At 46.2% G+C, this 14,690-nt stretch overlaps 1 protein-coding gene and 1 long non-coding RNA gene across 9 annotated transcripts in view; one reads left to right on the top strand and one right to left on the bottom strand.

Annotated features, from left to right (window-relative positions):
• The window catches only part of LOC101904769 (uncharacterized), a 123,794-nt gene extending 115,546 nt beyond the window's left edge, over window positions 1–8,248 (bottom strand). For 2 of the 8 annotated variants that reach the window (XR_003034033.2, XR_009493952.1), the window contains exons 1-3: window positions 7,865–8,233; window positions 5,632–7,550; window positions 1,399–1,490 (exon numbers count right to left, since the gene is read on the bottom strand). This is a non-coding gene — a long non-coding RNA (uncharacterized lncRNA). Of the gene's footprint in view, window positions 1–1,398; window positions 1,491–5,631; window positions 7,551–7,864 lie in introns of all 8 variants that reach the window. The other 6 variants (XR_009493953.1, XR_009493951.1, XR_009493950.1 and 3 more) reach the window with 6 other exon arrangements.
• Window positions 8,249–8,299: 51 nt separating this feature from the next.
• On the top strand, window positions 8,300–11,209 carry CCN1 (cellular communication network factor 1). Its single transcript, NM_001034340.2, has 5 exons — window positions 8,300–8,578; window positions 8,889–9,102; window positions 9,454–9,810; window positions 9,937–10,148; window positions 10,263–11,209. Exons 1-5 carry the CDS (start codon window positions 8,516–8,518, stop codon window positions 10,563–10,565), a joined length of 1,149 nt encoding a protein of 382 aa, NP_001029512.1. The 5' UTR covers window positions 8,300–8,515; the 3' UTR covers window positions 10,566–11,209.
• Window positions 11,210–14,690: the final 3,481 nt, after the last annotated feature.

Below are 14,690 nucleotides of genomic sequence, written 5' to 3'. Positions count from 1 at the left end.
AGTAGATCTTAAAACTTCTACTCTCCCTCCCCCACAAAAAAAAACTATATGAGGTGATAGATGTGAACTAGACTTACTCTGGTGATCATTTCCCAATATATAGATACATTGAATCATTATGTTGTATACCTAAAATTAATATACTATTATATATCAATTTTTAAGTTAGAAACAAGTACAAAAAAATAGAACTGTTTAAAAACAGCTTTTTTCTTTTTTTGAAAGCTAATATTTAATCAAAGGAGAGAGGATAAAAGATGTCAAAGAAATGCCTGGGACTAGCCTTAAATTGCTGTATGCTTTTTATTTTTTGCCATAACCTTGGGCACCTCACCCATGCCCACATCCAAGGTTCAGTGACACCTTGCACAAGGCGCACACTAGGAGTGTTTGATGGGTGCCTGGAGGGCTCTGGACTGAGCAGCTCGGATGTGAGGGTGACCACAGGCTGTGGGTGGTAGCAGTGATTCCACCTCAGGTGGTAAAGTTGGCCTCAGGGGATAAAGTCAATGGTGATGACTCAGCTAGGGTAGAAGCATCTCTCAATCTCTGAGTTGCTCCTCTGCTCTGACACATCTCTTGCTTTTCAGAGGAAATAGGAGCAAGCTCAGGCAAGGGTCCCTGAGGAGGGAACCTTTTTTTATTATTTAATTCATTCATTACCAGACTCTCTTGAAGAAAGTGAGGTCTACCATGACTGAAAACACAAATAAGCTCACATTTAGAAAAATATTTAAGTGAGGTCCACAATCAGTTGTTAGGAGGAAGTCAAGAGGTTGGGGGCAAGTACATAGATTTTAAGGCAGATTCCATCAAAAGAATGGCCTTTGGATGCAAACACTCTGCTGTCCCTTAACATCTCATATATATATACGAACTGCCTAGTCTTTGGTAGACAAAACTCAGGCACCATAGATACAGTGATCCTCATGGCTCCCAAACACTGTGGCCAAGTGTTAGCTGTCACTAACTCTCAAGTATGGTGTTTTGTATCTGACTGATCTGTGGGGCACTTGAGTGCATGACCTCTGAGTTGGGGCAACGTCATTATCTTATAGATGAAGAAACCAAGGCAAGAACCTTACATGGCTCAACACTGTTTATAGGCAAAGTTGCAATTCCATGACTGGAAGGCCATTAAAGTGCTTTGTTAGATGATCACTGGGGCTCCAGTGCAAGCCAGGATCCTGACTTGGGTGGGGTTTATAAATCACATCATCTATATATAACTTAGCAAATGATTTTTAAACTAGAGTTCATCTAATTTTTTTCTCTAGTCTAAGGAATACAGAATATTCTCTAGAGAATAAGTCTAATTCATCCTATGCTAATTGTAGTAAAAGTAAAGGTAATGGTGGTGATTGCAGTGGAAATAATTATAATTTATTAAGTACTTACTATATGCCAAGCATCCTGCTGAGGATTAAACATGTCTTATGTCTTTGTTCAGCCCAACTGCCAGAATCCTCCTTCACACTTAATCCTCGGCCCTGCAAAAGTTGGCACAAATAAATGGCTTCAGTCTCTCTGTGTGCTCACGTACTGTGCCCAGATCAAATCCTTTCTCAATGTGGTATGTGTGGTTTTAAGTGGGCATTTAAGAGACAAGTATCTCTGGAAATAAAACCCATAGAAGGTGAAGGTTAATTCTTAATCTCTGAATCTGGAACCAACCCATTTGATAGTGACTTATAATTATATATTTCGGATTGCTCCAGCATGTCTAGAAGATAGATTGCAGGGCGGAGTGGGAGGGGTACCTTCCAGTCCATTCCTTTGAAATGTTTCTATGTTATCAAAAAACAAGATCTGTAAGGTAAAAAGGGGTTAGAAATGCCTGGCTTCCTGTGGACAGATGCCAGGTGAAGAAACTAAACAGATATAGTTCCCACTGGATACAAATGCCTTAAAAAAAAAAAAGTGTTTCCTACCATGCTGCCAAGAGAATGCCTGCTGCTTACAATATAAATTCAAGGGGAGAAGTAAGAAGACAGAGTAGTGTTTGGGGAAGATGGAAAGTGGAAAATAAGAAAAGACACATTCCAATTTTGTTGATAAAGCATAAACTCTTACAACTGAGTCAAATGACAGCCCTAACTCTTAAACAAATGAAAGCCTAACCAACCTGCCAGTTCAATGGAGCCCATGGTGCTATTCCTTAATATGTCAAGAGAGGCTGAGAGTTACAGAATGCCAGAGCAGGACAAGTTTTCAGAGACATTTGGTCTGGAGATCACATTGGCAGCTCCCACACACTGTCTTCTTGAGTTTTCCCAGGATTAACTTAGATGGCATTTTAACACTGTTTTAATTAATTGTCAATATTTTAAAAATTAAAAGCCTTCGTGTAAAAATTCAGATCACTAGTACCTCTAAAATTTGAGAAAACAAGCAAACACTGGATTTACATTTTCACCTACCAACCACTCAGCCCCCACTCCACCCCTCATAGAGTCTACACTATCCACATTGTTGCCCCAGGCTGAGGCCAGTGTCATCAGACAAAAATCCTTGGAATGGCATTTTGTTACCTGGCTGATCCCTTTGAGCCCTTCAGTGCATATTCCCTGAGCTGGGGCAAAGCCATTATCTTATAGATGAGAGGAAACCAAGGCAAAACCTCACAGGCTCACCACTGCCTATAGACAGAGTCCCAATCAGATGGGCAAGGCCACTGGCAGAAGATCCAGTTGACGTCTCTTGCCAGTTCCCCAAAGGAATTCTATGGCCAAGCCTTACTAGTGGGTCATCAAAGCTCTATTCCCTCAAATATCTTTCCATGTATCAGACTCTTGTTTATCCTTATAGACTCAGATTAGTTCTATATCCATTGCCCAGGCCCAAAAGTGTCAGACTGTAAAGTCGTTCAGGGGAAGGCCAATATTAAAGTCCTCTTTTTGGTGCCATGACATATCATGAGCTCAGAATAAATCTGGGGTTTGAAGAGGATAAGCAATTTGTCCTCATATACATAGGTGATTATGCTCATAACATAACTGGAAAAAAAGTTAAAAGTAGATTGAGTGTATAAGAAGCACCCAGACTGATAAACTATCAAGTAAGTAGCTGTGAAAACTATCTCAGTGACAAATGTAGCTCTTACCAGGCTAACCCTTACTCCAGAAGTAGGACTGTCTGATCAATGTGGCTTATAAGATTAAAGAAGGGTTCCAAAGGCCTAGATACCTTCTCTGTCATCTGCCAAGGTGTCAAAAAGTCTGTTTGCATTAAGGCTTTTTCCGTTGAAATGCAATGACCTTTTCCCTCTCCTCCCCAAGAGCCAGTGCTATGCCGTGCCTAGTTGCTCAGTCGTGTCCAACTCTTTGCAACCCCATGGACTGTAGCCTGCCAGGCTCCTCTGTCCATGGGGATTTTCCAGGCAAGAATACTGGAGTGGGTTGCCATGCCCTCCTCCAGGGGATCTTCCCAACCCAGGGACTGAACCCAGGTCTCCCACATTTTCAGGCAGATTTTTATAGTCTGAGCCACCAGGGAAGCCCAAGAGCCAGTACATAAGGCAATTCTTAGAGGTTTATACAGCTTCAGTTAACTCATCAACTTCTTTTCTATCTGATGCATTTATCCTGGAACATCTGGGTAAGTTGTGATAGAGTTAAATAAAGGTAAGTTTCAGAAGAAGGGACAGGTCTGAACTTCTAAGTGATGGGGAGTACGCACAGCGGTTAAGTGCAAGGTCAGCTAGGACCAAGAAGCCTGGGTTCAATTCAGCTACCTACCTGAGTGCTTTATGACTAAACATTTACCCTCTGTGCCTCCAATTTTTTTCCATTTAGAGAATGGTGTTAACGATGCCCTCAATGGGGCATTAGATAATCAAATAAGTCAATAAATAGCAGGCATTCAAAACCGTGCCTGACACAAAGTGGGCCCTATATAAGCACTGGCTTCTGTCATTATCAGGAGAGGATGACATAAAATTTGGCCCTGAAAGGGACTGATCCAGTTTTACCACTGCTCCTTTCCCAATTTACTGATGAAGGATACAGGGTCCATTAAGGATGTGCAGTTTACTGAAGACTGTAGGCTAGTGGACGACAGAGCTAGGGCTTCCTATCCAGGGGTTCCCCCTCCACGGAACTTATTGATAAGGAGGGAAGGAAGGGTGGTGGGAGATCCAAGAGAGACCGAGAGCGAGCTTCAGCCTCTCTCCCTTCTAGGGATAACGGAACCAAGGCCCTCGGGGACTACTCCCCAAAATTAATTCCTGGTCCCCACTCTCTGGTGGGCTTGATGTCTCAAGAACGCCTGGTTCCGACACACACCCACACCCCCGCGCCTGGGCGTACTCTCCAAGTCTAGCACAGCGCGGCAACTCTGCCCCGTTGGGAGGACGAGTCAACAGAGGGGTGGACGGGAAAAGTGACACAATCGGGCCGGCGCCCTCCGCGCCAGCCTCCCACGCAGCGCAGGGCGGGCCGAGCCCTCGCAACGGGTGCAGGTACTGGTCCCGCGGCCGCGATCTCCGGGGCACGAGCGCACCAGCACGCCCGGCACGCCTGCCGCCCCGCGGCGCGAGGGCCGGACGCGGTCACTTTTCAGCGACGCAGCGGCCGCGCGGTTGCCGGGCCCAGCTCCTAAGGCCGCCGCCGTCGCCTCCGCCCCCCAGAGCTGGATGACGGAGTCTTGAAAGACTTTCACCAAATATGGGCTGGGGCTGGAAACGTCCTGCGGCGCGCGCCGCCGGAAACCTCTAGTCCTGACAACCGCGGTGACTCCGGGTGCGCGGGCCGGACAGCCGGCAGGGGGCAGCGGGCGGCAGGCGGCCGGGCGCCTCTCGGTGCTCGGCCCCGGATCTCTCCCCTCCCCATACCACTCTCGCCGCGCGGCCCCTACCCGCTGTCTCCGCAGAGGTGCGGGGGGCAGCCGAGGCCTTCCCAGCACCATTACCACTCAGTTCCTGCCCCCATCTTGCTCACTGACTCTCCCTGAGATCTCTCGGGGTAGGCTGGGCGGTGGGGAGAGATCGAATAGCCTTAAAGCCGGCCTTTCGTTGTCCCCATCAGTTGTTCTGTTCCTTAAGGTGGCTAAAAAAGTGGAGTTGTGAGACCACCGAGTGCCTGACTGAGGACAAATGCAAGCACACACACAGCTCTTACAGGCACTTTTGTCATCCAAGGCGGCGGTCCTCAGGGTGTGATTCCCCGAACCAGCGGGATCACATCACCTCGAGACTTCTTTGAAACTAATTAGAACTAATTAGAAACTAAGAAACTTCTTAGAACTAATAACAAATTCTAGGGTGGTGCCAGTTGGGTCTGTCATCTACCCAGCCCTCCAGGTGAGTCTGATGCGGGCCAAAGTTGGAGAACCACTGGTCTAGGGCTAGGAAACCGGAGTCGCCAGATTTAGGGTGATTATTATTCTCAGTTGCCGCCAGACAGTGAACCCTTCTTTTGGTGACCTAAAATTCCCTGGCATCAGCGGACGAGAGACGTTCCCATCGCTCAGTCCAAAGCCAGGAGCTGAGAAGACAATCAGCCCCTTCTCCGTGCCCTGCAGCCCAAGGAAACAAGACGGCCCGTTATTCACTCTTGGGGCACCCGGAGAGGGAGGGTGGGGGAGGAAAGAGAGCGAAAGAGCCATGCAGAAGGAGGACCAGAGGACACTTACCCATAAACGTTTGCACATTTACCCTGCAGTCTGTCAACGTGAGCTGCTCTGCAGCTCTCAGCAGAGGAGGCGAGAAGGCAACGGGACGTTTGGGGTTTCTGGACCTTCCTGGAACAGGACTTGAGGAGCTGCTATTCCTCTTGTTTGATGCTGTCATTTACTAGCAGTGGAACCAGGACATAGTATAGGGAAAGGCTGTGCACATAGGTTACTCCTGTCTGTCCGGCTCCCGCGTCCTGGCCCTGTTTGCTCCGGCTTCCCACCCACTCCCACAACACACCCCCTGCTTTAAATGGGCAGCTGACGGTGAGGTTCTGTAAGCTTCTCCTCTGAGGCAAACTCATCCTCCAAGATTCCCCAGATGAAGTCCAGAAACAAACCCACACACTCTTGTTAGAAAACTTTAATCTGATTTTTAATGGAATCTCTGGAATGGTGTGTTTGTGAATGCTGTGCTGCACACTGAATCTCTCTCAGCTCCCCCTTGCCTCCACCCCCTATACAACTTCCATAAAGGAACAAGGTGTATACACGAGCCAGTTGGATCATCTGTCGTAATTTCATTTTTAAATTATGATAGACAGATTGTATGAAAAACAAGGAATTCCAAAGAATTTCCTGCCCTGGGAACAGAAGTTAAGTCTATATTTAACAACATTTGAAGCTGTCAAGAATGCTTTGTGGTTGGATAACAGAGGCAGAAAAATGTTAAAAACGCAGGCTACTGCTATACCCAAATATGGAAATATTGTTACGTCTGGTGTCTGATTCACCATCTGGAAATACTTACAACCATGAAGTCAAATAGAAAAGACCCGCAACAGAAGCCAGGAAAGCTCCTCTCCATTCTTTCTCCACCGCCTCCTCCCACCCTGTACTGCATCTACTCCTAGTCACTTCATTATGGAGGAAACAATACAGAAACTCTACTACAAGAAAAAACAAAAACGCTTTCTAAATAATAACTGGTGAGTTGACTTGGATAGGGCCCAGAAAACCTGACAGTTTATTGTCTTGAAAAGTAAGACCCCACTCCCAACTAAACCTTAAAGATCCTATTCTCTCTAGTAAAAGTCTCTTAGACTTCTGGAAGAGCACTTTTGAATGAATGAAACTTAACTCTTTCCTGCCACAGTTCTCTGCATTGGAGAATGTTTTCATTGCAGTAGGTCTTTATTGTGTTTATCAATCATTCACAGAAAATTACACTGAAGGCCTTCTTAAGCCAGACGGCTCAGTCATTTAGACTGAACAGCCCTAAACATTACAAAGGACAAGAATTTCTCCTAGAGCACATATACATGACAAACTGGCATAATTACTGTGTGTGTTTTTATGAAAATTACACAAGAAGTGTAGTTTTTGAAACTTTGAGGGAACATTTGTCAAGCACACTGATGGTTTTTGAAGTTCAAATAATTTGCTTTGTAAGGGGTCTTCTACTGAATGTGTTGCTCGTAGAAAAAGACCTTAAAATTGCCAACTTTTTTTTTTTTACTACAAAATATTACATCCTAAGACTAATTTCTCTGTATTTAGAGGGCAAAGCATTGCAATTCACTTGAAATGGGAGGCTTCTAAGTAGTCCCAGGAAAGGAGTTAAACTCCCCTGCAAAACTTTCCGTGTCAAGGTGTTTGTTTTCTCCAGAGATTTACTGGGCACAATGGTGCTGGAATCTGGTTTGATTTTGCTGTATATGCCGGTAATGATCTCAATACAAATCACTTGACGATAGTCCTCTACGCTTCTGGCTGTCTGCTTAGTTAGCGTCGCCTCCCGCCTGCGGAGGGAGACTGGAAGGGCTTACCCGGTCTCCTGCATCCGTGCGGAAGTGTAAGACAGCCTTCCGGAGAACTCCCTGCGTTCGTTTCCTCTCGGACTTCCAACCCAGGCAGTGGGCTGGAACTTAAGTGGGAACCTCCAAAAACAAACAAGTACGACGTACCAAAAAGCGGGGGGGGGGGGGGGGGGGGGGTTGATGCGGAATAGGGAAGACCTCTGTCTGGGAATCTGCCAGACAATGGGGGGAGTAGATTTTTTTTCCCCCCCTTCTCATTCATAAATGCCACTGCGGGTATTAATTTGCAATATATTTAACTTGGCTAATAAACACCATGCCAAAGCTTTGGGACTTGATCAGAGCATGCCTCTATGAAGTCCTCAAATAGAGTCCTGGCTCCCAGACACTCCCCCTCCTCGTTCGCCTTTCTCAATAGATAACTTGATTCTCACCTTCGCTGTAAACAGGCAAACAGCTCGCTGCCTTCCCGGGTGAGGGCTTCCAAGGCTGCGGGGTCAACTCGGCATCACCAAACAAAACGACTTTTATCCCTCCCTCCAGGTCCTCCCACCCTCCCAGTCCAGGCAAAGTTCTGAACTCGCCCCACTCAGCCCTTCCACCACCATCACCATCATCACGCCAAGAAGAGCCCTCCCCAATAGAAGTCGTTATTTAAAGTGGAAAAAAAGGAAGATTGTTTTCTTGACGGGTCCAGGACAAAAAAAAAAAAGTGCAACGGAGCCAGGGGAGGCGCTTGGCAGGAGCCCGCGCCAACCAGCATTCCTGAGATGTTTGAGAATTCTGGAACGCACAGACAGAGCCGACGTCACTGAAACACGCGGCGCCGCGACCGGCCGGTATAAAAGGCGGGCTCTGGGCGCTGGGGCAGACCGCGAGCGAGAGCGCCCCCGAGCAGCACCCGCGTCCTCCGCTACTCCTCGGCCAGGACCTCGGAAGAAGGACGCCCGCAAACCGCTCGCCGCCCCGGCCCTCGCCTCCCCGCCGCCCGGCCCACTACTCCAGCCGCACCGGCTCGTCCGCTGCGCTCTGGTGTGTTGGCGTCTTTGCCTCCGCGCTAGCCGGGACCACTCCTGCGCGCCACGATGAGCTCCCGCACCGCCAGGACGCTCGCCCTCGCCGTCACCCTTCTCCACTTGGCCAGGCTGGTGAGTTCTTAGGCCACCGCTTCCCCTTCCGTTCTCACAGCCCCTTCCCCTTTCCCCGGACGACCCGCGGTTGGAAAAGCTAGACTCCAAAGTTCGGGGGTTGGGGGTGTTTCGGGATAGCTCTTTCTTTAATCCCGCCCTGAAGACCTGCCGGGGGCCTCCTGGCGTTCGCCGCTGCCCAGGACGGCCGGGCTGGACGGGATCAGAAACCCCCGTCTCCTGCCGCCCGGGTCAGACACCCTCGTCCCTTCCTGGGGCGCCTCTCCTGCGTACCCCGCGGAGCCTCACGCGTTTCCTCACCCCCTTCCAGGCTCTCTCCACCTGCCCCACCGCCTGCCACTGCCCCCTGGAGGCTCCCAAGTGCGCCCCGGGAGTCGGGCTGGTCCGGGACGCCTGCGGCTGCTGTAAGGTCTGCGCCAAGCAGCTCAACGAGGACTGCAGCAAAACGCAGCCCTGCGACCACACCAAGGGGCTGGAATGCAACTTCGGCGCCAACTCCACCGCTCTGAAGGGGATCTGCAGAGGTAAGAGGCTTGCGGTTTGGCCCCTTTTAAAAAAAAGAATAGTCCCCGAAGTCCAGAAGTTTAGTAATTTTGAGACCATGTATGGTGATGCTTTGTTGTTGGTAGCTTGGCAGAAAGGCACATGATTTCAGCAGTCTGGAATGCAATTCAGTGTGTCTGGGCCCAACGAAAAGCGCATACGGAAAAGTGATTCCTGACTAACTTATTGTTCTGGCCTGGAGTCTCCGGGGAATTGTAGGAAACTTTACCATAAATTGAATTAAGCAGCAGAAAATATGTATGAGTTTCAGGCCGTAGTTCGGAATCTTACCTTTATCCACCCCTTCCTTTCTTTTTCGGTGCTCTTTGCAGCTCAGTCGGAGGGCAGACCCTGTGAATATAACTCCAGAATCTACCAGAATGGGGAAAGTTTCCAGCCCAACTGTAAACATCAGTGCACATGTATCGACGGCGCCGTGGGCTGCATTCCTCTGTGCCCCCAAGAACTCTCTCTCCCCAACTTGGGCTGCCCCAACCTCCGGCTGGTCAAAGTTACCGGGCAGTGCTGTGAGGAGTGGGTCTGCGACGACGACAGTGCCAAGGACCCTATGGACGACGGGGAGGGCCTCCAGGGCAAGGAGCTGGCCTTCGATGACTCGGAGGTGGAGTTAACGAGAAACAATGAATTAATTGCAGTTGGAAAAAGCGGCTTCTTGAAGCGGCTCCCCGGTAAGTTAAGACTGCGACCTTGCACTGAACCCTATGCCTAGTCTGAAGCTTTAGAGAAATGAGAACTTGAATTTGTTTGTGTCCCTATGTCTCTGAGAACTCTTCCCTCTTGTTTTGTCTGTCTAGTTTTTGGAATGGAACCTCGCATTCTTTACAACCCTTCTTCACACGGCCAGAAATGTATCGTCCAAACAACTTCATGGTCCCAGTGCTCAAAGACCTGTGGAACTGGTATCTCCACACGCGTTACCAATGACAACCCTGAATGCCGCCTGGTGAAAGAAACCCGGATTTGTGAAGTGCGGCCTTGTGGACAGCCGGTGTACAGCAGCCTGAAAGTAAGTGCCTGCGGTGCTGTGCTGTAGACTAGTCCCCTGGGTGTAGACTGGGTGAGAAGGGACCTTCTCTTCCAAGAAAGAGAAAACACTAACTTCCCTTCTCTTTTCTTACAGAAGGGCAAGAAATGCAGCAAGACCAAGAAGTCCCCCGAACCGGTTCACTTTACTTACGCTGGATGTTCGAGTGTGAAGAAATACCGGCCCAAGTACTGCGGTTCCTGCGTGGACGGCCGCTGCTGCACGCCTCAGCAGACCAGGACTGTGAAGATGCGGTTCCGCTGCGAAGACGGTGAAATGTTTTCCAAGAATGTCATGATGATACAGTCCTGCAGATGCAACTACAACTGCCCGCATGCCAACGAGGCTGCCTTCCCCTTCTACAGGCTGTTCAATGACATTCACAAGTTTAGGGACTAAATGCAACTCGGGCTTCCAGCATAAGGGTGGACAAAGTGGGGAGAGAGTGTCAGAATCACAGAGGCATGGGTGGGGGCGGCGGGGTCAAGGGACTTATGGTAGAAGGGAGGCATTGCTCATTCTTGAGTAGTAGTAAGGTATTTGGAAACTGCCAGGTGTGCCGGTGCACATGGACACTAATGCAGCTGCGATTGGAGAATACTTCGCTTCATAGTATTGGAGCACACGTTACCGCTTCATTTTGGAGCTTGTGGTGTTGACGTTCTGTTTTCTGTTTGTAAATTATTTGGTAAGCATATTTTTCTCTAGGCTTTTTTCCTTTCGGTTTTACAGTTGTAAAAGGTAATTAAGATTAGTTGGACAGTTGAAACCTTCATCCTTTGACAGAAGTAAATGGGAAGGGGGTCCGTCCCTTTCTGAAGGTGACACTCTGTGAGTGTCCATGAGAGGCAGCTATCTGCACTCTAAATTGCAAACAGAAATCAGGTGTTTTAAGACTGAATGTTTTTATTTATCAAAATGTAGCTTTTAGGGAGGGAGGGGAAATGTAATACTGGAATAATTTGTAAATGATTTTAATTTTATATTCAGTGAAAAGAATTTATTTATGGAATTAATCATTTAATAAAGAAATATTTACCTAATACCTGAGTGTATGGCATTCAGTATTTTTAGAGAATGTTCAAAGCCATTGGGGACAATCCAGCTTATGCATTCAATCACTGAAACAAGATTTACTGAGTGAGCCAGGAACTGTTCTAGTGCTTGGGACAGAGCAGGGAACTAACTTAAAAAATCTAACAATGATTGCTTTTGTAAATTCAGTAGAGAAAACCTTGGCATTGAAAGTAATCTGTTTTAAAAACACATTGAACCCCAGCCCTTGTACAAAGCATAAGAAGGAATCTGAAGTTAAGTTTGTGATTTAAATAATAATGCTTTATTTTCATAAGAATTCAAAGCCTAAGGGTCTCCATCACCCAAGCTGTTTAATCACTAGGTAACTGTGCACATCCTTTAGAGAGGAGAGAAACTTTAATGAAAACACTCCATAACTCAGGCTGCCCACGTCTAAATCCACGGGCAAGATTTAAATATGGTTGGATGATGTGTTATCAAGTCACCTGTTCATATTTTTCTAGTATCATTCCTAAAACCTGGGAGAATGACTCAAAAATTCACCCGTGGTCGGGATCAGAGAAAAAAATCTTACAATCTACAGAAGTCAGTTTGTTTTCATTAAATGAATTTGAACATTGACTTGTGTTAATCCTAATAAGCCGATGATTAGGCAAACATGCTGTTAAATGCAAAGGAATGCAAGGAATTTCAAGTACTTTTCCAATAGCGTGAGGACCATGCTACCCCACCCCCTTTCCTTTTTATAATATACAATATATTGAGGCAGGAGGGAGCAGTTAGATAGAACTGGCTATCCAGAGGGTCAGAGGCTAGATGCAGTGCATTCCTAAAAGGACCCGAATTGTAGGTCTAGGAGAGGTTGAGAAGGCTGCGTCAATGTTTGGGAAAATGCTGGTAGCTAGTTTTAGAAGAATCACATCTGAAGAAAGCACTGACAATAAATGTTTTATAGAGAGAAGTTTCCCTTTCATCTCAGCTTCTTGGCTCCTGTTCAAATCCATAGTGAAATATTTCGGTCTTCACTTAGTTAAGAGAGTACTTGAATCTTTAGGCAACAAGAGAAGGTGCTTTAAAAGAGGAGCCGCTTCTGGGATCTTGTGAGTTTTCAAAATAGTTTAATATTGATGCTCCATTAAGATCTACAGAAAAACACTGCCTGAGCACCTGTTTTAAAGCCTTACTGAAATTCATAACTTTTCAAGTAAATGTGATAGCAAAATCTGTGGACAAAGGCCTTCACTCTTTTGACTCTGACAATGTCTTGCCTTAAATATAAATTTTGCCTACTGAGTGGTCAGGTTTTCTTGCCTGAGGCATTCAAATTTTAAGGTATTTGGAAATTTGAACACCACCTGGCTCAGTCTTGGATGCAGTTAAACTTGTCAGTGCAACAGAACATGTAAAACATAATAAAGTTGTGAGGATTTTTGGTGCAATATTGTTAAACAGACATCTGAACCTTTAGGCAAAATTTATGCATTCCCAGGCACCAATCCTGGTATTATCTTCCAATATTAGAGCCCAGCAAATTGCTTCTTACATGAAGATCAAGGAGCAATATTTTATAGACCCTTTATGTATGTAGAGAGGTAATATTTGTCCTGTGCTGTGCTTAGTTGCTCAGTCATGTCTAATTCTCTGCAGCTCAATGGACTGTAGCCCTCCAGGCTCCGCTATCCATGGGGATTCCCTAGGCAAGAATACTAGAGTGGGCTGCCATGCTCTCCTCCAGGGGGTCTTCCCAACCCAGGGATGGAACCCAGGTCTCCCGCAGCCAGATTCTTTACCATCTGAGCAGCCAGGGAAGCCCAGTATTTGTCCATTGAAGTTCAAATGTGAAACATATCTAGCATGGGAAAATACTAGATCTTTGATCATTAAACTTATCATAAGAAATACACTAAATGATACACAAATGCTGATTCAATGAGTACTTAATTAATTTTAAAAAACACCAATAGACACAAAATATTTGATTTGGCAATAGAAAATGAGTGAGAGTGAAGACATTAAAAGTAATTGAGAATGAAATTATGCAATTTAGAACATATCAGTTTTATCTAGGTCTAAAATGGAACACTGCCTACTTCAAATATTGAGAAAACAAAATAAAAAACCATGCATTGCAAATGTGAAATAGAACATATTTGTACCCTCTACACATGGGCTTCCCTGGTAGCTCAGTTGGTAAAGAAACTGCCTGCAGTTCAGGAGACCCAGGTTCAATCCTTGGGTCAGGAAGATCCTCTGGAGAAGAAATGGCAACCCACTCTAGTATTCTGGCCTGGAGAATTCTATGGACAGAGGAGCCTGGCAAGCTATAGCCCATGGGGTCGAGTAAACCACCACCACATGTGGTAAAGATCTTATGTTGTAACCACTTTCCAATCTAAAAGATTCTGATGTTCTTGAGCTGTTTTCTTGTTTTGTTTTTGATAGAGATGTAAGCCTTGAGAGTTATAAAGTGATCCCAGAATCCTAGGAATTTAGTGAATCTTAAGAAATATTCTTTGAGACATTTTATATTTCTAAAAAAATGTCCCAAAGAATGGTGGCTCAAACAGTAAAGTGTCTGCCGGCAATGCGGGAGACCTGGGTTCAAGCCCTGGGTCGGGAAGATCCCCTGGAGAAGGAAATGGCAATCCACTCTAGTACTCTTGCCTAGAAAATTCCATGGATGGAGGAACCTGATGGGCTACAGTCCATGGGGTCGCAAAGAGTTGGACACGACTGAGCGACTTCACTCAAGAAATATTGTTTGGGACATTTAGCAGGCAAAAGGAGGAGAAGGTGGCAGAGGATGAGATGGTTAGATAGCATCACCAACTCAATGGACATGAATTTGAGCAAACTCCAGGAGATGATGAAGGACAGGAAGCCTAGCATGCTGCAGTCAGTCCATGGGGTCACAGAGTCGGACATGACTTAGTGATTGAATGACAAAGTAGCACAGTAAGTAGTCTCATGGTGATGATTCTCACATAAGCACATGTGCTGTCCACTCCATAAAGAGATGCAACTGAATCAAAATTAGCAAAGTATATTTTAGTTATTTTACTAGTACAGTGACCAGATTTGATATGTTCACAACCTCTTCTCCTGCCTTCTGACACTATTTGAAAGTCACTTGAGCAATAATAGCCAGGGTCCAGTGGGACCACAGTACAGAATAAAGCTGTGTTTTGGGCAGAATGGCAGATGATGTTGTAGAAAGAATCCCAGACTAGAAATTGGTAGACATGTCTTTTATACTAGCTCTGCCATTAATTTACTGGGTAAGCCTGGGTGAGTTTCTGGATTCTTCTCTCCTGTTTTAAAATGGAACTTCTCACATTTTTGTCACAAAAAAATTTTTTTTCATATATTCTCTTTAATACATTGACTGCCATACCTTTAAAGCTTTGCCTCCTCAAGCAACTGAATGTATGAAGCAAAAACTGTTCACATTTGTCTATGGACAAAAGCACTCATCTCCATGAAGCC

The sequence above is a fragment of the Bos taurus genome, chromosome 3, assembly GCF_002263795.3.
Source record: "Bos taurus isolate L1 Dominette 01449 registration number 42190680 breed Hereford chromosome 3, ARS-UCD2.0, whole genome shotgun sequence".
Classification (NCBI taxonomy): domain Eukaryota; kingdom Metazoa; phylum Chordata; class Mammalia; order Artiodactyla; family Bovidae; genus Bos; species Bos taurus.
The sequence above is the reverse complement of the archived record's forward strand: the minus strand, read 5'-3'. Positions and strand labels throughout refer to the sequence as shown.

Coding starts and splice junctions, on each gene's coding strand:
- CCN1 (NM_001034340.2), top strand. CDS start 8,516: ATGAGCTCCCGCACCGCCAGGACGCTCGCCCTCGCCGTCACCCTTCTC. Junction 8,579..8,888: donor TTCTCCACTTGGCCAGGCTG/GTGAGTTCTTAG, acceptor ACCCCCTTCCAG/GCTCTCTCCACCTGCCCCAC. Junction 9,811..9,936: donor CTTCTTGAAGCGGCTCCCCG/GTAAGTTAAGAC, acceptor TTGTCTGTCTAG/TTTTTGGAATGGAACCTCGC.